General features: G+C 37.8%; 1 protein-coding gene across 1 annotated transcript; it reads right to left on the reverse strand.

Annotated features, from left to right (window-relative positions):
• Positions 1–4,016: 4,016 nt before the first annotated feature.
• SYAP1 (synapse associated protein 1) lies at positions 4,017–25,136 on the reverse strand. Its single transcript, XM_065677394.1, has 9 exons — positions 24,813–25,136; positions 19,910–20,028; positions 18,101–18,167; positions 16,494–16,567; positions 16,002–16,141; positions 14,131–14,276; positions 9,503–9,561; positions 7,809–7,956; positions 4,017–6,258 (listed from the first exon to the last, which is right to left on the reverse strand). The coding sequence occupies exons 1-9, from the start codon at positions 25,024–25,026 to the stop codon at positions 6,131–6,133; spliced, it is 1,095 nt and encodes a 364-aa protein (XP_065533466.1). The 5' UTR covers positions 25,027–25,136; the 3' UTR covers positions 4,017–6,130.
• Between the last annotated feature and the right edge of the window lie 7 nt (positions 25,137–25,143).

Below are 25,143 nucleotides of genomic sequence, written 5' to 3' on the forward strand. Positions count from 1 at the left end.
GCAGTGCAGTCAGGAAACCATTGAAGTGCAGCACCAAATTTAATGTTGTCCTTTTCTCATGATTACTATGATAATGGCTTTCACAGGAGTTTTCAAGAAACTCTGGACTACCAGAATTGTTGTTGGAACACTCCCCCCTGGTCCTGAGTAGGAACCATAATTCTTTCAGTGTTACTTTTCACAGAATGACCAACTGAAAATGAAGGCAGAGGGAAATAGAAAAATACAAACAAACCAAAACCCTAACCCAAATCACCACTCTTCTACTTCACAGGATCAGTGATGACTACTGGGCAAATTGCCTGGGGACCATTGTAGACAATATGGCAAGCATGTACTGGCTGAACATGCAGCTAGAAATAAAACCAAACAAGGTGCTGGTGTACACTTGGAATGGGATGAGGAGTAATAGAAAAAATGAAAACAGCGTGTCAGCTGGGTGGTGTGTTCTCCTATGTGGTGTTGCACATCACACCTCCCTCCCATAAAATGAACTCCTAAAAGGGCTCTGAGAAAGCTGTCAGAAATTACTGGGTATACGGGAAAATGCCATCATTAAAATATGACAGGAATGAAAAGTCTGAAATTACTTCCTTGGTTCAGGAAAATAATATGTGGGACATGATGGAAAGAAAGTAAAGTTAGGTTGTTTTGTTTTCCATGTCACACAAAGTTCAGCTGAATTATGAAGTGGCACATTCGAAACTGATAAAAAAAGATTTTCCCCCTTCCCACATTAAGAAATTAATTACCCCACACCACCAATGAAGTAATGAACTAGATTAAAAAAGGAACTGGACATTTGTATGGTTAAGAATAATAGCTGGTTACAGGTTTGTGCAGATGTACTTTGAAAGAGAATTTGGGTGAAATGCCAGCCACCAGGGTCTGAAGCAAGCCGTGGCTCACTGTGAGGAGGCAGGTGGTCAGTCTGGGACTCCAATGAACCTGGCACTGCTTACCCTCACCCTGCTTGTGTGCTGGTTTACACCAGCCAGGACTGGAGGCAGGACACCCAAACCAGAGGCTGTGCTTACTATTGTGAGTTAAATCTGCCAGTGATCATCCTCTGACATCTGGGCCAAGGGGATGCAGACTGTTCCTTACACTATCCCTTGATGCTCACCCTCCAAAGCTGGGTTGCACACCATCTCCACTGGGAATAACTCGGTGGCAAGAAGCCAATCAAGGGATTGCTAGGTGGCTCAGGGGAAACATTTTTAGGGCTCTTACTAACTGTTTATAGGCATTCAGATTTCAACACGTGCTCAGACACACCAGTTGACTAGTACATCTGTAGGCAGAGAGACTTGAAGTGTGTCTGGTAATAATGTTCCTCCACCATAAAGATCTATGTAACAGTATTTTGGCCGGCATAGACAATGGTTTCTGCTCTTACATTCACATGCCTGCTAATTCTTTAACACCACATCCACATTAAATGTCTGAGGAGGCTCCTCTCCACCCCAGTAATACTTTTACAGCAGCACTTTTTATCCATACAACACACAATGGGCTTGAAAGTCTTGTTACATGATACAGGATGCAAGGCGGTGATGATGCAGCAAAAGAAAAACTGTTTGATGTTTAAATTGCAGACATCAAAGTCATGAAAGAGCATACGGCCAGCATTAAAATGTTTCTGAAATGAGACAAGAAGCTGGGTGTAATCAGTCTATTCTCTGGCCATTATTTGACTGTGAGGTAAATTGGCCCATTTCTCCTTGGGAAGGGTAGGAAATGCAGAAAAGCAGGAGCTGTGTCTGCTTCTGAAACTTTCACATTTGAGTATGGAAGCCATAGCTAAGAGAACAAGTAAGTAAGAGAAGTGCAAAATAAGGTATTGTGCATGTGTACAAGTACACAACATCACACATATCATTTCATTAGAGCATTGTATATCAAATCACGCATCAACTCTTATTTTTCTAGTTTTATATCTAGCTGTTAACTAATCGCACTTTACTTCTATCTTCCCCTACTTTGTCAGGATCACAGAGCTAAAATAACCCTTCTGCCTGTGTAAGTTTTGGATTAAGCATACCTCCCCAAATGTATCTGGAGAGGTTTGTCATAGCTTTATGAATCCCTGAATTAGCAGAGGAAAACATTCCCAACCTGTGCCAGAATGAAAACCAGGCTTTTAAGAAATAAAGCAAGTGATTCATTCTTCCAGATAATTCCTAGAGAGCACAGTCTCATTAAAAATGATACAGTGACAAACTAATGATTTTTATTTTGGTTGCTCTTCCTCTCGTGATGGTATCTAGTTAAAAGTGACAGCTGAGAAGTACATTATGATTTTTTGAATATATTTAGACACTAGTAGATGCAGGTTTCTATTTATATATGTGCATGGTCTTCACATGTGTATATAGAGAACCAATACTGGGCTGTACTGAGAAGAAAATGAAGCCATACATGCCTTCTGCTATTCTTGTAGGAATTGTTTTCTGAAATAATTAAACTTAAGCATAATACAAAGAAAATATAGCAAGAAATTAATTCACTGTTACTTACCATTTTATTTAAAAGAATTGGAACACTGATCTGAAAAAAAACTCAAAACAACTCAACCCCCTAACATTTAAAGCAACAGAAAAAAGTACTGAAAATGAGTAGTTTGGAACAAAAAATCTACTAGTGGATAACATGATTTAAGGCTAGGCTGCTGTACTGTTGTTGTTACAGATGTATAATTCAGCACTTACTGTGCTGTATAGTATCAGGCCAGATAATACATCTTCTGAACCTTGGCTGAATCAAAAGGTAGGCCATTATCTGTGTGGTTCTCAGCACAGCAGTCATCCAACCAGACTCTAGGTACAGCACATGGACTGAGGACCCGGTGGGGCTGCTGTTGCTTGGCAGCATGCCGGTAAGTAACCAGGCACGCTTTGTTCCCTTTTATGTAAGGCCTATTGCAAAGTAAAAGTCAATAATATATGAGTGGCCAACAGTTCAAGGATGCATCTCATGGTCAGGTGATACACTCCTGTACAAAGGGTTATTCTTTTAAAACCTCAAATGCATGAGGTTAAAATTGACATTCCGTGCTTCAGTACTACAGGCGTAACCCCAGAAAACAAACACCAAGATAACAAAACAGCGAGGAGGAAAAAAAAAAAAAAAAGCTTTTTGACCCAACTGAAGTGATAAAATAAACTCAAAATTACTGAAATAATTCAGGAAATAGAACACTTTGGTTAACTTTGTTTAGAGGACAGCTGTAAATGAACAAGTAAAAATCACAGAATGGTTTGGGTTGGACAGGACCTTACTTAGTTCCATCCCCCTGCCATGGGCAGGGACACCTTCTACAAAATGTAGGGGAACATTTTACTACACTTCTTTTATTGCAGGCTTTTATGATCTTTCTTCTTGTTCCTCCTCCAAACAAATTAGTGAATCAAAAAATTCTATACACATCTGAACTAATACCAACTGGACTAGTAAACTAAAATAGTTGAAGAGGATGCTTCGGTGCACAGATTAACTGGAGATAGTGTTTCAGAAGAAAGTTGTTAGTACTGCTCCAAACTAACCTAATGATTCCTGGGCAATCTTTTCCCTATTTCTCAAGGGTTAATGCCAAAATCTGCAAGTTTAGCTTCTTCTAAGAAGACTTGCCAGCAATCTTTTCGTTTGTTTGCTTTTCCTCAGTGTTTTAAACAACTGCATTCTCAGTTAAATAGTCTTCACAGGTTGGTATTATTTAACACCTATTCTTGGCTTCTTTTAGCTTTGTCATTGATTTTTAGCAGCTGCACCATCCCAGCGCTTGGAATGATGTTGTTAAGAAAACACCGGCATACATGCTTATGAGATATAATATTATGACACATTTGGGCTACAAATGCCTACAAAATTCACCATGAACATGAAGAGGTCTACCTGAGTTCATCTCATGTGACAAGTGGAATGCACTCAAGTTAGATTCAGCTTTGCTACCTTATTGTCTTTTTAAAGGCAAATTTAAAAAGTGGGTTGTTTGCTTTTTCTTTGTTTGTTTGTGGTGGGTTTTTTTGTTTGCTTGTTTGCATACTTGCTTTTCACAAGACTTGGAAAACAAAGGGTTTATATGTAGGCAGAGCCAACATTTATGAGGAATGGGGTCTGAGATCTATAACCATCATATATGCTACGCTCACATAAAAAGAAAGGTAAAGCTTGATATACAGACCCCATGCAAATAATCCTGTCATGTATCTGAAATCACTAGCAGTTATCATGCTGGTTTTTAAGGAAGTAGGCATTTGGAGCAATTATTTTGAGCTTTTAGTCATCCAGAGAAGATTGGCCACTATAAGAATAGAACTACCCATCTTCTTAGAACGTGTTGTGTCAAACTGTAAGTAGACAGATCCTAACATCTCCAGTTTAAATCTGTAAGCAGTTGTATTTGTCAAGCGTAAACATTAAGCTTTGAATAGTCTGATTTTTATGAGCGTAACAGATTCAACTTTTGCAGCCTTTAATTAATCCCAGATATTAAAAGCTCCTAAAGTACTTATTTAGCATGACTTGCATCTGTTAACCAAAAGTGAAAAACACTATAAAGAACACAATTTGTGCTCAAGATAATTTGTAGTTGAGAAAGTGAATGGCAATAAAGAAACTAATTGGAGAAGCCAAATGGATGCAGGTTTAAATCAATTAATTTCCATAATGAGAAATACAGGAGGGCTTTCCGTCCAAGTTACTAACAAATACAATTTTAAATAGTCGTTTTTTTTTTTACAGCAATAGCAGTTAAACATACTTAGTGTTTTTCAGTTCCCATGGGATGAATATTGACTGAATAGTTACAGCTGAGGCTGAATAGTTTCACCCTGTTTACTAAAAGTTTCCTGTAGAATTTTGTCAGTAAGACAGAGTTTACTGTGTCTAACATACCTATAATTCAATTGGGCTTAATGTCTCCTATCTATTTAATTTTATCCACTTTTCCTTCATATTTGGAATTGCATGAATATTTTGTCTCATAAGTTGAAACAGATGACAAATAGAACATAACATTTTCATTTATACACAGATACTGACTTAATGGTAAAGCTACAGGAAACATCCAGATGTCTAAGAAGAATCAGAAAGTCTTATTTTTAAATAAAACTTTTCTATTTAAATTCCATGTCTTATACATGGTGACAAAAGTATATTTTTGAAACCTGTCCAAATCTCAAGTATGTTTGTCTCTCACTCTGCCCTCCTCCAAGCAAATGAGCCAATTTTATACATATCTACAGTATTTAATAAAGATGCCCAAACCAGTCACATTTTTTTACAGAAATGTTTCAGCACTTAAAGAGAAACAATTTGTTCTCACTCAGACAGCAAAATTAAATGGAAACATAACAATCTTGTGAAGAAAGAATGCATTAAACCATATCTCTCTGTGGGGAAAGGCAGCATCTTAATACTATGATTAAACAAAAACAACAGCTTAATTCAAGCAGTTAAGAACTTTGTTCTTATTTAAATGCTTAAATGTTTGCCAGTTAATCATACCTGGTTGATAATTAATCAGTACTTCTTTTGGAGTCTGATTTAGTGTTTTGTTTAACAAAATATCAGAAGTTATTCATCAATAGGGTTTTCTATAAACTCTTTGGCTACATACACTAAGGAAGTTAAATACACATGAAAGCTATGAGCTACAAGTACCTTAAAAATAGTACACATTTACAGATTATACAGGGATCAGAGTGCACAGGTGAGCAAAGAGTTATTATCAAGGTCTAAGTTACTTACAACATCCATTTTTACATCCAAAACTGAAGGCTGCAGACAAAAAGTTTTGAGATTCTTAGGTTTAGAAATCTCTTTGAAGAGCTTCTTGACCACCTAAGATGGCCACAAACTAAATCGCTGCTTCATGTAATGTTATCGCTTTTAATTATGACATATAACCTGCTATGTCTGTTTCCTCTTCTTTTTTTTTTTCTTTTGAAGAATGTAGTTCAGAAACTGCTCATAAAGAAAAGAAATACTGATTGTATTCCTATATGGAATTGTAACCATTTTAGATTCTTTTATGTCTTTTGAAGATATTTCATAAGCAAAATATGAAAGCAGAAATCCACATCAGTCCTCAGAAAAAAAGCTTAGCGTTGTGATTTTGTGAAAACGCTTAATTTTCTTCTTGCAGCATTTCTTCTATTTCTTTATCCCAGTTTTCATCACGCTTTTCTGATTCTGTTACCACCTCATACTCCTGAAGCTCTTGTTGCAATTCCTTTTCCCACTCAGCAGTTTCTTCTACAAAAGATAATGTGTAAGAATTAACTTGATAATATAGCATGTAGCTTATTTACATAAAAGTAGATGAATTTGCACTCAATCTCTTTCATATTCCCTAAGCTTTATGAACAATTCTCCTTGAAGTTTCTTTAGGTTTTAAGATCAGACATTTCATCATCTTACTGACCACAAACAGGAATTAATTACTATAAAAGTTTCTGTTCCTATGTGTATACTATAATAAAGATACAAAAACTAAATAGGTGGCTTAGTTGAAACAGGCGTCCCTTTGCAAGCTCATTTCCTACAGTCTTTCAGTTTAACGTCAACCAAATCTCCTTTTGTACTTTTAAATCCCCAGCAAAAATCTATTGAAGTTCGTAAGTTTGTTGGATATACTCTTATGGAGGTAAACAAAACAAAACCAAAACCTCAAACCCAAAATCAAATACTATGGATAATTTAGAAAGAGCAGCAGGTACTCTTTTTGCTGACACTTGTAGCTAGGCAGGCTCATTTAATCAGTGTTAAGGGTAATCATATTTCATACTTCAGGGCAAAAAAATGAGTCAGAAAGCATTCCTGTGTTGTTAATCTGTTTTAATTAGCTCTACCTATCATATGCAAGAGTATGGGGGAGGAGATGGGCGTTTAATGTATTACATGTTGGTTAGTACTTCAGCCTAGATATGAAGGTACGTAATTCCATAGTCCAAGTCACTATAGCCAGATGAGATTTTTCCAACATGCTGCACAACACTTCCATCAAAAAGCTAGATGCAAAGAACTGATACTACTTATTAGAATTCTTCAAGTTTGGCTACGTATTGGAAAAAAAACCCACAACTTCAGAAAACAAGGATTCAGCAACATGAAAAACATATTTTAAGATGAATTCTGAAAATTACATTATGATAAGCATCTACACATACAGGTGTCTTCACAGTAAGCTGTTCATTGCGTATGGACAGAGCCACATTATCACAGACTGGTTTTATGCTTTTTACACTGATATTAGTTCTTAATTATTTTAAGCATAAGCCCCATTTTACTTCTTCTCATCATTCTCAAAGCTATTTCTTAAATTTTAACTTTTCAAAATGCGTGAAAAGCATTTTACAGCAGAGGCATCTGCAAGCTCAGTCTGGTGCAAATACTGCCTTTTTAGCTGGTGTAACAAGAAGAAAACATTGCCTGACTTTCAAATACTGTATTTTACCTCCACTATGTCAATTAAAGAAAGAAAAATTTGTACACATGAAGACCTATGAAAGAGAAGACAGGGAAAGGAGGAAGTAGACAGAAAGAAAGATATTCTACTGTCAGTTTCATAAGAGCCACTTTAAGAAGGTTCTTTGGATATAAATTCCTCACAGCTAGCATTTTGTATAAGACATGGTTCAACTGTGGTGAGAATCAGCATTAATTACTGCAATATATTGCAGGTCATTTCACTCACTTTGAAACAAGGTAAAAAGAAAATAAATCTACTTTCCTAAATTGAATTATTTATTACATCAACCTTAGAATTTCTGTATTTAAGATACAGAATGTAATAATAGCTTTACCTTCTAATACTGAAGTTTCTTCTTTCTTTTTGTCTAGCACCAGTTGTTCCATTTCTTTTCTTAGGTCTTCCTGATTCAGATTACAGGCATCAAAGGCATCACTCACAAATTCTGATACACCTGGACTTGTGGAAATCTCCTCCTCGTCCTGCAGTAAGACATTTTTGTATAAGCTTATGCAAAAAGGGGGGAAAAATGCCACCAATGCATAGTTCCATTTACGTGACTGTAGTTAGCAGAAAAAGCAAACCAAATGCATTACTTTTAAAGAAAAATAGCCCACAAACAGTTGTAAAAGTATTTTTGTACAAAGAAAGATGTTAGATAGTTGTACTGAAAATTATCTGCTTTTCATCCTAGGCTCCCTTCTGTGTTCTCCTAACTTTAATTCTGTTTCTGTAATCTTCAGGAACAGTAATAAAACAGTACCTATGACTAAATTTTGACTACAATTTTGTACAGTTCTCTACACACAAGTAAGATTGAGAGAATTGTTCTTTGTAAATCTTTCTAGCTTAATTTAGTCCACTGCATATTACCTGCAAGTGAACTCACAGCTCTGCTTCTGCCAAGAGCATTTGCTGGCACTGATTTTACAATTCAGAAATGAACAAGGGTCATTATGTATCTAATTTAAAGGTTTTTAAAGTATCAAGCAAAACTGTTCTTGCCATTACAATAAAATAATGTTGCTATTACATTGTATTGTTTAGATTTCCTATACTTAAGCCTGACAACTGCTGAAGAGTTGGACAGAACATGGATCATGAATATATTTTTATGAAGGCATTCCTCATGTCTAAGTACAGTGCAAACCTACTCAAAATATTTTGGAAATATCATTCTTCAGACTGAAAACATGTCTTATTATAATGTGCAGGATACTACTGAAAGTATTGGTTAGATAAACTACTGTTTCCTCTTTTGAAAAGGAGTTTAAAGTGTATGCACTAAAAATCAGTATCACAGCAGAAGAGCAGCAGATTAGGACTGTGTCGTGGTTTAAACCCAACCATAAACCTCGTTCACTCACTCCCCACCCCTTCTTGCCCTCCCCCTGCTCCTGGAGGGATGGAGAGGAGAATCGAAAAGAATGCAACTCCCACAGGTTGAGATAAGAACAGTTTAGTAACTAAGGTATAACACAAATCACTACTGCTACCACCAATAATAATAATGATAAAAGAAATAACAAGAGGAAAGAATACAACACCTCAACACCAGCCGACCAATAACTTGCCCCACTCCCCCCAGCCGAGCACTGACTGATACCTCGTCCAACCCTACAGTGAACTAGCCCTTCCGGGGTAACTCTCGGTTACATCCTGGGCATGACGTGCTGTGGTATGGAATACCTCTTTGGTCAGTTTGGGTCAGGTGTCCTGTCTCTGCTTCCTCCCGGCCTCCCCTCCTCCCTGGCAGACCATGAGGCTCAGAAAGTCCTTGGCCAGAACAAACATTTGAGCAGCAACTAAAAACATAGGTGTTATCAACACTGTTCCCAAGCCAAAAAATGAAAACATAGCACTGCACTAGCTACTAAGAAGGAGAAAAATTACTGCTACTGCTGAACCCAGGACAGACTGTCAGATATATTACTATGGCTTCGTAGCACAACTTGCTCAAACTCCCTGTTACCTGTAAGTAACAGTTTCACATACTTACTATCAGAAAAAATATAACAGCATCTTTACCTCTTGAGATTTTATTTGAGGCTTTATTGCAACAGGTGGTGTTTTTGGCCGTACTGTTTCTATTAAGGGAAAAAAAAAAAAAAAAGTAGATTACATTTAAATATTTACAGATCTCATTTAATCTGCATAACTATTAAATGTACAAGAAAATATTTTTTTAAGGAATCCTTGTGGTTAAATGCTGAATTCAGCCATAGATAAAGCATTTGCAACAACAAAATGGAGGAGAAACCGTTTTCTATTCTTAATTAAGGCAAATTTAGCAAACAATTTCCTCATTATGACTCTAAAGTTAAATCACAGGAAACCACTCCCCCTCAAAACCATCCAGAGAACTAGGTAAACAGGAACAGTTGGGAATCTCAAAGAATGCCTTCTTTCAGGTAGAACACTTGCAGATTGCATCACGTCACAAGATCTTCAAAGTTACAAGCATGTAGACCTGGCTGGGTACTACCACTGACATGAGCACTAGTTAGCTCTCTGGTATACCAGACTATGTCTGTATGCAGACCCCTAAATGCACACAAGAAGAGTGCTCCTCAGCCTTACCTTCTTTCACACAAAGAAGTCGCCAAAGAAACCCCCACAAAACCTAGAAGTGGATCCCAGCTTCCTAAGAAAACTCACTGTGCATTCTGTATATAATAGCATGGTGCTAGGAAGACAATGATTCTTTATAAGCAAGGACAGATCTTTTTCTTGGCAGGTAAAGGAACACCCAAGCTTTCTTCCTCATGCAACTAGCAGGGTAGAGGAGTCACAATAAAGAGCCAGGTGGCTGCAAGAACAATTAGCATACAGGGAAGGTTGTGGTAGTGATGGAGTGCTTGCTTAGCAGTTCTATTTGTTTAAACATGCAACGCTGCTCTGAGCTTGCAGCTCTGCTTACTGCAATGTGCCCAGGTGGACCCTTCCTGCTTACTCAGCAATTTCTGAAGGGGGCACTATTTTTTTTTTTTCCAGATTTTATTTTTAGAATTAAGATTAGTTCTAATTAAAATTACTCCTTAACTGGTAGCTGTCATTGCTTATACAGCTCATCTACTCAGTGCCCCCTGTTGTAACCTCTCTACCTTCCCTTTGTCTTCCCAGTCTTCAGAGGGCCTGATACTGTACCCAGCTCCACAAAGAGACTCCAGCACTCCTAGTTCAAGGAGGCTGTAGAACATTGTACTCTTTGCTGTTCAGCACCAAATGCCCAAAGCACAATGCAAAAGAGGTGCTTCAAACTCCATCTGTTGCTCTCATGCGAAAGTGGCACAGCAGCTCTGCACTGGGCCATGCACCAGTCTGATATGACTAACATACCATTAGTCCTGTGCTGGGACATTTTGTTATAGATCTTACATAGTCTCTACATAAGATCCGTATGTCCCTTCTTTCCTTTCACATCAACCATACTAATTTTTACTTTCTGAAAACAGCAGGTAAGGAAGCGACAGAGATAAAAATAGAAGGCAATTAATTCTATTTTATAGACAGTCATCTTTCAGAAGAAACTCTTAACATTATGAAGTTACCAACAGGCCATTACTTGTTAACCTCCAGTTAGGGAACTGAACTTTCAAAAAGGTTCTTTAAATCAAAAATAACACTGATGATACAGAGATTCCCAAGTCTATACAATTTTCAAATCATACAAAACACGCATTTACTGTAGTCTGGTAAATGTCTCTCTGCCATTACAGTAAATCTATCTGCATATCCTGTACTGGTCTTCTGAATTTTATAACATCTGTAAGAGGTCGAAAGATTGTGCTGCTTTTTTTTTTTTTTTTATTTAGATGAAGTTATGTTTTGTTTTCAGTCACAATGGTAATTTTACTATTATCCAGCAACTTTATCTTCGACTGGCAATTTCCAAGTGTTTAGCTGACTCAAAGACAACAGTTTTGTTGTTCAGTAGGGTCAGTTGCTATCTCTTCTGTAGAGTTGAGCCACTTCAAGTAAAGCAGCTAGTTTATCAAATGTGAGCACTGTGCTGTTCAAAGACAAACAAAAAAAAACCCAAACAAAAAAACCCAACAAATAAACCAAACAAAAAAAAAAAGAGAAAAAAGATTATGCTGTTCTAGGAACTTACAATTTAAGACTGCCCATTTAATTACATATTTAGCTTACATAAAGGAATCCCTCAGCACTGTGATTAATGATAGAGTAACTCTGATTTGACCTGCCAGTCAGCCACAACAGTGGCAGCTTGCTTTTCTTTTCCGAAATTGGTTTACTGAAGCAATGATATGCAGAAACAGAAATAAAATAAAAAGCTCAGTGGAAAGGGGAAGCAAACTAATAACAGACTTCAGTCTTACAAACAGCAGTCACGAAAGTATCTTCTGGCAGAATTCATGTTTCTAATCTTTCCAAATGCAACCATTTCCTCTATACAAAGGACTAAATGAAAGGATCCGACACTCAAAAACCTATTGTGAGGCACTACAGAAACTAGAGGAGAAGACAATTACTACTTTTAATAGTCTATAATATAATCCTATCAGTTGGTGTAATTAAAAAACCCAGAGGAACAGAAATGAAAAAAAAAAAAGATTAAAAAAAAAACAAACACCCAAGCAAAGAAATACAAGAAGGAAAGACAATCTGATAAATGCATTTAGACGCCATTTAGGTGCAAAAGTTTATGAAATTATGAGAATTCTAGCAATTTGTTGAATTGATACCACCTGTATAGGGTAAGAGTGAACACAATTTGCTCACAGCAAATGGTAAAAATGAGAGCTGAATATGGTGGGAGTGTACAAGTGACATGACCAGGGAACTACGAAATGAGCCCAAATACAGTCTGCACTGAAAAGTAAAGACAAAAGCTTTCTGTTATGATTAAAGAGTTAGTGTAGGACATTTAAGGGTAGCTCTTTTACATGAGGGATAAAAATTAAGTCTCAGCTTCCATAACTGATTGTTTCTCTGCATGTATCATATTTTCTCTATCATTCTTCTGTTTCTATGGTGAGAAAAAGAACATGCTTACAAAACTATGAGAACAGTAAGAAAAATCACTATCATGTAATTCTCACCTTTTTTAAACCTACATATATTTTAAATTAAAGGTACAGAAGAAAAACCCCGAACACAAGTCCTGTACTCCGCTGCTTAAAGCAGTCTTTTGAAGTACAATAAGCAAAAGAATTACATCATTATAGTAAACTCCTAAGTCATTTTCGGCTATCTGTATGCTGTCTTTCTCAACCTTCTGAGGGAGAGAACCCTGCTCCCATCAGCACATTGCTGTGTCCTGGCAACAGTTACTCTCTTCAAAGGCTAGCATCCTCTCAAGTGCACATGGCATGTGGTCACTTGCCAGACATTCTCCTAGATCTCTGTGCTCCATGTAATACGATCACAAGGCCATGTTTTTTTTAAGCTTACAAAGCCTGAAATAGCATGAGTAGTGTTTCTGTGATTGACAGCATGCTGCTCAACACACGGACATGTTGCCATGTTTGACTGTATAAAGCCCATTGGGGCAGCAGCCAATTGTCTTGGATAAAAGCAGTCAGAATTGGTGCTTCTTGCTCTGCTGTAGATTCTGGAGTCATCTGTCCTGCCATCATTGCTTGGAATATTACTTTTTTCATTCTAGATAGGGATCTTGCCTCAAAAAGAAAAACACCACTATGAAAAGATATATCTGAAAGGGGGAAAAAAAATGAAATTAGTAGCGATCAGTTTGCTGTCAGTCACGCCAGCAGTGTCAACAGGACTTAAGCATTAACTATTTCACGGATGATGACAAATTTTTGATGTAGGGGATACGAGAATCAGTTCCAAGATGCAGCAAAGGCTTTTTCCTTCTGCCTAATGCCTACCTAACCTGCCAAGATGCTTCAGGTGTGTAACCAGGGGTGGTGAGCATACCTAGCTTAACCTAAGATTTAATAAGCTATTAGTTACTTTTTGTGTCTTTGCCAATAACTGCTTTCTACTCTTTAAGCTGCATATACTCTTGCTCACAGAATTTGTTTACATGCAGATAAGATGCCAAGTGGTCAGTAAAAATCATCTGTATAAACTGATAAATGTAACTGAAGACACTTAGGTTGAAGTGGCTTTTCCATCTCAAGGTTGAATCCCAAGTAGCCTCCTGGTCTCTATCTTCCTCCACTTCTATAATACACTGTGGAACTTTCTACATCCTGCAATAATCTCTGCCTCCACCACCACAATAATTCTACCCCCATATCACTCATTAACGTCTTTTTGGCCTGAGGTCTAAGCAAAAGCTAAGAGCAAACCATGTGCCAGCTGGCTAGGTTGACTAGTACCTGTTGTCTAACTAGGTGAACCAAAGTTACCTCCTACTACTTTTTGACAAGTCAAAAAAAGCACACCAGAGACCACTAGGGGTCTTGAGCTGCTATAAGCCATGTAAAAATTTTTCTCTCTTGAGATTTTCACTCTTCTGACAAAGTTGGCTGAAATCGTAAAATGGTTTAAAACCACTAGGAGCCTCCTCTTCCCCAATCTGGACAAACACACCGAGTATGACAAGGGAAGCCTCAATTTAGTAAGAAACCCAGAATAAAAATTCAATGTCACCTGATGTACACTATCAGAATGCCTGACACTAACTTAGTAAGCTATCCTAAAACAAATCCTTTCCATACCGTTCAGTTGACTATCCTCTTCTCTGCCTTTATTCTCTTCTTTTCCTGCTGCTTGCTGTTGAGCTGCAAGTGCAGTGAGTTGTGCAGACTGTTTAATTAGAGACACCCTGTAGAAATAATTTCTCCAGAACACCTCCTCCTTTACACTAGAGAGAACAAACAAATTTTGATTACTACATTTGGAAATATGATTCCTTTTAACATCTAGCAGTGAAATAAAATTAAATTTGCAGAGGGACAAAGTAGACATAGGTGCCATTTAAGTAAAAACTTTAAAAAGAAGTTTGTAGTATTAACACAGTTTTAAAAAAAAAAAATCTATCATTGTAGAAGTTCTTGATCTCTTACAAGACAGTTACAATTGACTTAAACATATAATAATGTTACAACTTTAGAAAAGCTTAACAGCATGCTGCAATACATAATCTGGAAAGACAGAATAGCATCTCTCTTGTCAAACTACAAGGGGAGTGAAGTTACCTTCCTGCCCATTCAGGCAAACAGTGACTATTGAGACTATGAGAGGAAAAAAACCTGTTAAGCAATGTAGAATAGGCAAGGACATCACAACCAGAGGCTGAAGACAAGAGCATCAGACACAGATATGATGAAGACCTAGAATATTTAGGACTGACAGTAGCAAATAACAGCAGGGAAGGGGGTAAATAAAATGAGAAGCTGGGAAGCTTTATATAAAAGGAGGAGACTTAAGACAGAAAAGCTCATGAAGATGATGTTTTCTTTCCTGTTTCCATCCTTAGACAAGGAAACTAATGTTAGGAACTCCTACTTAAGAAGAATGTTGACCTGTGAAACAAGCTTTAGGAGCAGCATCTGGAACTGGACCAGGAAGGAGAACAGCACTTGAATGAAGCTGGGATCAAAAAGCCATAGTGGAACAGGTGGTAACTGCTGGGAAAAAGGCCTTATGGATCTTTTAGTTAGGTCCACTAGAAAGACGGCAGTTGCAACACACAGCTTTTCCCGCTGCCTATTCAAAACCAGTTTTTCTTACTTGCACTGCTACTGTTTTGTGATGCATTCTTTTACTATTTCTCCAGGGGGCCTCTGACTCTCCCTAATAACCTTTTTGGGGTGTTAGTTACACCAACAGATCTAAGCACTTTTGTTGCTGCATTTACCATGGTTTTGGGAAAAAGATTTTCAATTAATTTAGCACACTGAATACAGAAAAAAAATTAAGGCTTCTCCCATCCGTAAGTCAACAGGTCCTTATTAATTTGAATGCCTAATGGATCTACTTGTGTTCTTTCTTCCAGCTACTAAACCACAATGCATGTGCAATATTTCATGCATTTTAAATTGGATTTAAAATACAGAGGAAGTACATAAAGAATTGAAGGAAGTGAAAATAACAAGGAGGAATTTATGAATATATACAGACACATCAGAAGCACAAGGATACATTGTTGTAAGGGCTGGAGCACCTCTCTGAAGACAGGCTGAGACAGCTGGGTTGTTCAGCTTGGAGAAGACTTCAGGGAGACCTTACAGCAGCCTTCCAGTAACTAAAGAGTAAAGTAATTACAACAAACCTGGAAGGACTTTTTACAAGGGCATGTAGTGATAGGATAAGGAAGAATGAATTTAAAGTGAACACAGGTAGATCTAGATTAGAAATTAGGAAGAAGTTCTTTACTGTGAGGGTGGTGAGGGACGGCACAGGTTGCCCAGAGAAGCTCCACCCCTGGAAGTGTCCAAGGCCAAGCTGGATGAGGCTTTGAGCAACCTAGTTTAGTGGAAGGTGTCCTTGCCTATGGCAGGGGGGTTGGAGCTAGGTGATCTTTAAGGTCCTCTCCAACCACAGCTGTTATATCATTCTATGATAGTAACCAGCAGAAATTACTTACTGTTTGGGAACGAGATCAAACCTCATCCTATTGAGAAGTTCATCTTCCTGTAACATCACCATTGCAACAGGGTACATTTGATCAAAGTCAAAATTAAACTGCACACCTGCCGGAGGATCCCGCAGAAAATTTCGTTTATCCTTTGAAGAATATATTTATGGTCATTAACTGATACCAGAAAAAGGATATCATATTTCACACACAAGACCAGCAATGGAATCCCAGTTCCCACATAATTTTATCACACCACAAAGCTGCAAAGCTTTTGTTACTGGCTTTATTACTGACCCCAGTAATACTGGGGATCTCCTTTGGCTCAGGTTGATCCTGAAAGAACTATTTAGTCTTGCATGATCAGTGCAGTGACAGATACATTAAAAAAGGACATTGAAAATACATAATCTAATGCCAGCCAAAAATAAAAAAAAAAAAAGGAAGTTTTAACCTCTCCATTAGGAAAACTTTAAATCTTACAGGAAATTAAATACTCACTGCTGATAAGGCCAGTATTTGTTGCTGAATTGTCTCTTCTTCATTGCTGTCTACCCAGGGAGGTACTGCTGCTTCTGTTATTGAAAGAAAGAAAATAATTGCATGTATTACTTGAACAAAACCCGCCTTAAAGTAACATATAACAAAAATAAGCCATCATTTCATTTTCCTAAACTAAGCACATGGGACATGAGAGAAACTCTAGGAATGAATTTCTGTTTATCAGAGGTAAACTAGCTCATTAACTAAATATAAATAATTACTGATTTCTGTTATTGCAAAACCATGGGATTTTCTTTGCAGTGTGCATCACTCAACTTGGTACCTCTTAGTTACTGAAGTAGTGCTGTAAAATTGTTTAATCTGTCTGCAAACAGAAATATCTAGATTCACTTTAAACGTGTTAATTTTGTCTAAACTAAGTTTTAAAAATAATTTGCTATTGTATTAATTTTCTAACACCCAGAAGTCACCAATTCCTGAATGGTGGAAAAAATAAGTTATAAATTTGTTATATTGTAGATCTACAGAAATCTACTAATCTCTTCACTGTCAATGCAAATTCAGCCTACAGAGACATTAACTGTTACAGATACATCATAATTCTTATGCACTTTAACTAGCACTGCTTATTTGTTTATGCATCTGACATCAGCAAGATCTTTCACACACATGGATTCCCATCTGATGCTAATGCTTCTTTCAATAAGCCATCTGTTAGACCTTCTTTTGCCAATCTAGCTACCTATTTTCATAAAACTTTCAGAACTATATTAACAGATGACAAAGTTTACTAACAGAGACAAAAAGACAGAAATACAGACAAGTGCAATCACATAAACAATCCTGCAAGAAGAAATCCAGCTAAAATATTAATTGTTGACAGTATGCAAAATTTTAGAACAATCCATTTAAAACCAGCTCATTTTCAAGATTAACAGTACAGCCACTAATTACTCAAACTGCAAGAAATTACTGCATTGATGTAACATGTTAAAGGAGACAAAAGCCAATAATGAAATGCAACATAAGAAAAGTGTGCTTATTTTAAAGTTTCAAATAGATCCACTGCAGTTAATAGTACATGGGTGGATAACTCAAAGGATTTAGATCACAGATAATTATAAAGCAAATGATTTACCAGAATATAAAAAAGCAATTATGCCTTTACTGTAAGCAGAGCAACACCTACAGCAAACCAGTTAAATACAATAGTGCAAACCCTAACCCATGTTTTTAATTTCATTATGAAAATGTGATGATTGCTAAAGCTCAAAAGAGAAATAATCAGCATGCCTGTTTTCAATAAACACACAGGCTTTAGATTCAAAACAACAATAAGAAATCAGCTTTGCTAGCACAGTGATCTTTGATTTAATTTCAGAAAGCTGAATTTGGTTAAAAAAGCAAATCTAAACCAACTAGATAATGTAACACTAACCTCACTTAAAAATGTCATCATCCTATTCCATAACATACTTTAAGTTCTGCCATAATGTGTTTCATTAAACAGTTTTGATAGATTAGGTTTAGATATAGCTTAATTATCCAGCTTCCAGCAAGTTTTAGCGTATGCAATGTTTATGCAAAAAAAAATCATACATTACCTGATTTTTTGGTTTGCTGCTCTTGGACAAATTTTTTCTGTTCCTTCTGAAAATCTCCAATAATTGTCTGAAATAAAAATTATGGAACCACAATTAAAAAAAAAAAAATTCACTCCTTTTGTTTCATGTTCACTCAGAAAGTGCTTTCAAATACACTGCAGGATCATGTTCTTATATTCCTGGTGGCCCTTTTTATAAGTTAATTTTAAGCGTTCTGCATAAATCATACATGCCTCTTTACTGAAACATTTGATTTTGCCTTTAAAAGTTTCAACTATTATGTATGCTTTCAAAATTACATTTAGAGTTTTATCAAGTTCAGGGGACCAAAAAAATACGGGAGGAAAATCCTAGCTGATAATTTGAACATTAGAATAATATGAATATACACTTACTGCCTTACTGTATCAAACACAGACAACACAGACTGTTTAAAGATAATCTTTGCCTTACAATAAAATTTAGGAGTTGCTCAAGAAATATATCTACTGCGATAAATCAGACTTGTAAAATTGTTAAGTATTATTTAAAGAATGTCTGCTTGGCTGACATAATTTCTCCATTTCTGTTGATGACAAGTTTTCATCAAAAAATTATGTTCCGAAACATCCTGTATTGAATTTGGAATTACAAATAGAAGAATGCCAAAATCTAGTAGTAACAGTGCAAATGTTCTGTAGTTGAAAGCAGAGGCAAAGAAACTGTGAAGCTAGAAATGAATACTTAACTCCAACCCTAACCATTCTATGATTCTATAAAATGCAGAATTTTATACAGTGAGGTCTGTGGCTTAACAAGTTGCCAAAAAGCACACAAGTCTTTAAGCCTGATAAATTGCTGTAATTATTTTTTTCCTTCAATAACACAGCATTTCAATTTAACACCAGTGAGAGATGCCTTAAAGAAATATTATCACATGCCAGATTTGCCATGTTTGATGGCTTGGCTTCGCGAGTGAAGATTTGGGAAGGGCTTTAACCACACTTACTACAAACACAATGACCAAGGGCGTGTGGGATAGGCAAATCTGGTTGGAAAAAAGGCTGCTTAGGCAATCAGGAAGTGTCCGACCAGGACTGTCATCTTCTGGGGCAATCTCAAGCGACCAGTGCCCTGGTCTGCCTGCATGCAAGGTTGGATCTGCAGCTACCTATGCGCCTTGTTACCTGCTGTTTTGACCCTCACCTGTCCATACAGACAAGCAAGAGTAAACCCTTTCAGCCTGCGCAGTGAATTTTTTAGGTGAGACACAGCGTGCGCAGAGCTGGCCCCACCCTTTACACCTGAGGTTTAACTGCCGCAGCCTAGCTAGCTAGGACAATGACAGCAAAGTCCTCAGGTCGTAGGTTTTGCAAGAGTGTCCTTCTCTTAGATGGAAGACCTTACAAGGCTAAACGAGCTCGATCTGCCCGGGTCTGAAGATAGGAGTTTTCCTTCTCCTATGTGGAAGGCTTGTCTTCGCTAACGAAGATTCAGGAAGGGCTTTCCCCACATATTCTCAGCAAGACTGTCATCTCCTGGGTCAATCTGGAGCAACCGATGACACAACAGCACAACATCAAATGTCTAGGCAGGATTCTGACTTAGAGGCGTTCAGTCATAAGCCCGCAGATGGTAGCCTCGCACCAGTGGCTCCTCAGCCAAGCGCATGCAGCAGGTGTCTGAACCTGTGGTTCCTCTCGTACTGAGCAGGATCACTATTGCAACAACACATCATCAGTAGGGTAAAACTAACCTGTCTCTCGAGCTGCCGTGTTATAACAATAGTAAGAAAACATATTTTAGATGAAATGTCTAAAAATAAAATACCTTATCAATGATACTATCAATTTTTCCTTCTTCTACAGACTTCTTTATTGTCTGTGCTGTTTCAGCAACGGATTCAGATATCTTTTTTGTAGCTGCAGTGGCAAAATTGAAGAGGTAACCTTTCAAAATAAGAAAGAGAAAGATGTGAAAAAAAAAAATCCCTTTACATCCAGGTCTCTTACTAGATTTATTTTCCTTTCTCTAATCATTTGGACACTTACTTGAAAGTTGCTTTCAAAATCATTTAATACAACTTCTGATCTCCAAAGAACTCCTAAAACCCTATTTATCCTCTCTTAGTTCATATTCTTTAGTGATGATGATCAATCTGCTTGATCACAACTTTCTGTAAATCAAACTTTTACACATGAATCTTGTTTACCAAATTAATGGTCCCTGAAATACTGCTTTTCAATGAATGTTCTGAAGCAAAAGAAAGTGTTTTTCCTAATTTCATATAAGTATTTCAGAGACATTAAACAGGAAAGTAACTTTAACAACAGTATTAAAACAGGGTTGCGATTTTGGTCTTTTTAAGAAAATCAACATACACAATAAAGTCGCCTAGACTAAGACAACAAATTCCTTAAACATTTCAGTCAAGTAAAATTTGAGATGCCTTCTAAAGTCTTAAGACAGAAGTTTATTCCTGTTGTTTACCCTTTTTCTATTTTGCATAGTCTTCTTTTTAATCTCCTCGAGAGGCACTATTGCCCTGTTGGCTTACTTCTGAATACATTCAGCGCCAGAACAGTAACAAGTATTTCCAAAGACTAACCATCATTTCTTTGTATTAGCAGTGTTGAAGTAAAGAAAGGTGGCAGGGAGAGAACTATGCGGCATAGGCAGTTACAAGCAGCAAGACGTATACTACAAACCTTCAGAAATATTAAATACCAGTTTATTGACAATGGATTTTAAAATAACATTGGTATTATTTCCTTAGGCAATGACACTGTCACAAGCACTTTATTATATTTGAACAGTTGTATTATGACTTAAGATCACAGTTACAGTGTATACAATGATAAAATATTGGTAAGTGCCACTGTAAATATAATAATTGCAGATGGATCTAGACAGATTGGAGCATTGGGCAATCACCAAGCATGAATTTTAACAGGCTGAAATGCTGGATTCTGCACCTGGAACAGAGTAATACCAGACACAAGTATAAATGGGGAGAGGCTGGAGAGGAGCCCTGCAGAAAGGGACCTGGGGGTGCTGGTTGACAGCTAGCTTAATCTGAGTCAGCAGTGTGCCCTGGCAGGCATGAGGGCAAACTGCATCTGGGGTGCTCTACACACAGTATAAGTAGCTGGCCAAGAGGGGTGACTGTCCTGATGTATTCATCCTGATGTACTCAAGATGTGTAGCCTCACCTCGATTACTGGGTGTGCAGTTCTGGGCCCCACAACTTAAGAAGGATGTGAAGGTCCCTGAATGTGTTCAGAGGAGGGCAAGAAAACTAGTGTAAGGGCTAGAACGAATGTCCTATGAGGAATATCTGAAGACTTTGGGGTTGTCTGGTTTGGAGAAAAGGAGGCTGAGAGGCGACCTCTGATTGCTCCCTACAGCTTCCTGAGGAGGGGAAGCAGAAAGAACTGCTGATCTCTTCTCCCTGGTATCCAGGGCTTGCACACCTGAGAATGGTTCAAAGCTGCACCAGGGAGGTTTAGACTGGACATCAGGAAGCATTTCTTTGTTGAGAGGGTGAAGAAACCCTGGAACAGACTTCCTAGGGAGGTGGTCAATGCCCCAAGCTTGTCAAGTGTTTAAGAGGCATCTGGACAATGCCCTTAATAGCACACTTTAACTTCTGGTAAGCCCTGAATTAGTCAGGTAGTTGGACTAGATGTGGAAGAGACCTAGAGGAAAGGGACCATCTAGGTCCATTCCAACAGAAACAGTCTATTCTATTCCGTTCTATGGTTAGAAGTAGTAATGGTAGATCTAAACTGCACAGTAACTACCAAAAATATTTTAGGCATTGGTAAGAATGAAAAGCACGTGAGATGATAAGAATGTTTTAGTTATTCCCAAAAATTTTACTTTGACCTTTATACAGGAGACTTTAGAAAATCCCCGGTATTTCTGTTTCAAACAAAACCTCCCAACTTCCTTCTCAAGACCTCACAAAGATTCCACTTTCCTCATGGGTTAGAAATGTAAGAAATAACCCTGAAATGCAAAAAATTAATTATTTTAAAATGCAGTTGTTAGCCACAGGTAGAATGAATTACTTCAGAGCATTCATATCACCTTTTGGAAACCTGACTGTTCTTTCTGGCATATAAAATATTCTCCCATTATGATATTACCTCTGAAATATACTGAAATATGCAGAGGTCTAGCCAGCCCTTAAGCAAGTTATTTTTATATGTAATTTCTAGTTATAAGCCACAGAAAGGTGGCAACCAAACTTCTTTCAAGTACTTGCTAGCATCTTTCATACCCATTATCAGGCTTTACAACCCATCACATGCTTCATGTTGTAAAAATACCCGCCTATCTTCTGCACTTTAGATATAGACACATTCTATATAGATACATACTATTCTCCTCATGACAGCAGAGGAAGCAGCAGTCTACTGAATTGTTTCCTTCCTACCAGCTTGTATTGCTTGTTTTCTGTACCCCTGAAAACTCTCATATGCAATTGTTTTAGGTGCAAAAGGCGCTGAAGCATTTGCTGTCCATCAAAGTTTTGATATTATTGGGCAAAGTGGTTTTGGCCAGTCCTGGAACCAGTCGGAAAAACAAAATGCTTTTTATTTCCATTAAGGGCAAATTTTCTTCCGAACTTTAAAACTTCAATAAGAGTTGGTACTTTGCCTTAGAAAAATAGAATTAGTGGTAAATAACACTTCCACTTTCGAGTGACCAAGAAACTTTCCCTCCCTCTTATAAATATGTGCCCATATTAAGAACATGTATCTAGCAATATATCTAGTATTAGTTCACACTGACAAACTCTCCTAACCTTTGTAAGGATGCGATAATGAGGGGGGAAAAAGGAAAAAAAAAAAAAAAAAGGGTACCTAAAGCTTCAGTTTTACCAGTAAAATTCTTTATGTGCTAGGGAAACCTCTCCACACAGCTACACTGGTTGTTAGTCATGCAGATATTTCTAAAGTTATCATGTGTTAAAACAATGACGTGCAAATCTTTATGAAAAAGCCTTATCACCACAATCTTCTCTAGTGTCACAGACAATGAATCACTAAACCAAATTCTCACTTCCAGAGCAAATTATGGTCTGGACCTTTCTATGTGTAACAGTCAATACTTAATTTTCCTCTGAAATTCAAAGTCTTTTCCCCATCCTGAACACTGACTACCAGATTAGGATTGCTTTACAATAACCAGACAAGTATTTGACCAAATTATACACATAAAATGCTGCAGCTCGGACAGCCCAAGGCAAAGCACAGTGAAGAATCATATCAGACTAACCTTTCAGATGAGACTGATAGAGCATTTCAGAGTACCAGTAAAAAAAAAAAAAAAAAAAGACACTCTAGCAATGAGCGTGAAGCTGTACTTTGGATTAATTTTATCTAAAAAATCTACCATAGTAAAGCAGAATTCTTACCCATAACAAATTATAGCCTTGCCTCATTACAGATGAATTCAACAAAATCAAACCCCATTCCTTTCCCATAAAAAGAACAAAATCACAGAAACCCCACACCAGTTTGTGAGGTACATTATATGTGCGTGACTACTTCCAATGAGAAATGTTAATTTAGTAACAATTCTGAAAAAAAAAAAAAAAATAACTGAAAGGAACATTTGCATTCATTTACTTGGGTCATATTTTAAACACTGAAGGGTTTTGTTTTGTTTGTTTTTTTAATATGTTTTGCTTTGCAGTGAGGCAACATTCCTTACCAGTACACAGAATTGTGTGCAACAAAATATTTTTCATTGCCAGTAAGCACCAAAACAAATCTCTGAAATACAGAAAAATGATGAAATTAGAGAATTGTGTCACTTCCAAACTTGCAGCTTTATCAGTTGCACAGGATTGTTTCATAACTGTGGTAGAGACTACAAAGCTGCATGAAAAACTTCATCTTGTGAAATACACGGCAGTTATGCATGCCACAGACTGCACTTAGCAGACATGATTTTAAAGGAGCTGAACAACAAATATATGCAAAAACAAAAAATAGAAAATGATAGCAAACAATGACTTTTAAAACTTTTCACCAATATAGCTTCCCATACTACCTAACCTAACCTGAATTATCATTTATATCTTAAAAGATATGGTTCAGGGATATTTAAAAAATAAAAAATAACGTCTCTGGGTCCCTTCATAAACTTGTGTTCTCTGCTTTCCATCACTGTGCAAGCTACACTGGAGTTGCTGCCATCTAGATGAAAAGCCGTTTTTCTTTTCATTTGTCGAATTGAGAATAAACATGCTTAACTCATCTGAAAACCTATCTGTAATTGTTTAGCTCAACTTAAGCATTGGTGTAAATGCCAGTAGTACTAGTTAACTTCTCTTGCCACTTGTAAGCATACATAAATCCGGCCTACCTTCCCTCCTCCCATTGCTATACTACTCTCACCACATTGCAGGACCTTACTTCTGAGAATACATAGCTTTTTTAAACTAAACCCACAGCAGCACTCCCCCCATGAAGACGCCTGGGCGCGATACCCCTCTTCAACAAGTGAGACCATTCTTTCACTCAAGCTTTCTCTTTGGATCATGGCCCCCAGCAGCGACGCCTGTGTGAGGGGAAGAAGCCCCACTTCTCACCGCTGCAGTCCCGGGGACTCTCCACCCTCGGGGCGCTGGCCACCAGGCTACGGCCATGTCCCGGAGCTAGCGGTGCTGGGCTGCCTCACCCCTGCGCTCCCCAGCGTACGAGGATGGGACACTCACTGCCGAGCCCCTTAGCCTGGCTGAGGAGCGCCTCCGAGTCCGGCTGCTCCAAGCTCTGCACGGCCGCCTCCTTATCGACCACCTCCAGCTCCACCTCCTCCTCCTCTTCTTCTTCTTCTTCCTCCTCCGCGGAGCTACTCCTCTTCTCAGCTGGCAACAGCTTCTCCTCGCCTGCCCGCTCCAGCCCCAACCAGCTGCCCAGGCCCCTCAACATGGCTGAGGAGCGGCAGCCGCACAGGCCCGTTAACGGGCACTCGAAACTGCAAGGAGCGACCAGCTCCGAATGCGGAAGCACAGGCAGTTCGCTCCTTCCGCATGCGCCACTTCCGCC

This window comes from Lathamus discolor, chromosome 4 (assembly GCF_037157495.1).
Source record: "Lathamus discolor isolate bLatDis1 chromosome 4, bLatDis1.hap1, whole genome shotgun sequence".
NCBI lineage: Eukaryota > Metazoa > Chordata > Aves > Psittaciformes > Psittacidae > Lathamus > Lathamus discolor.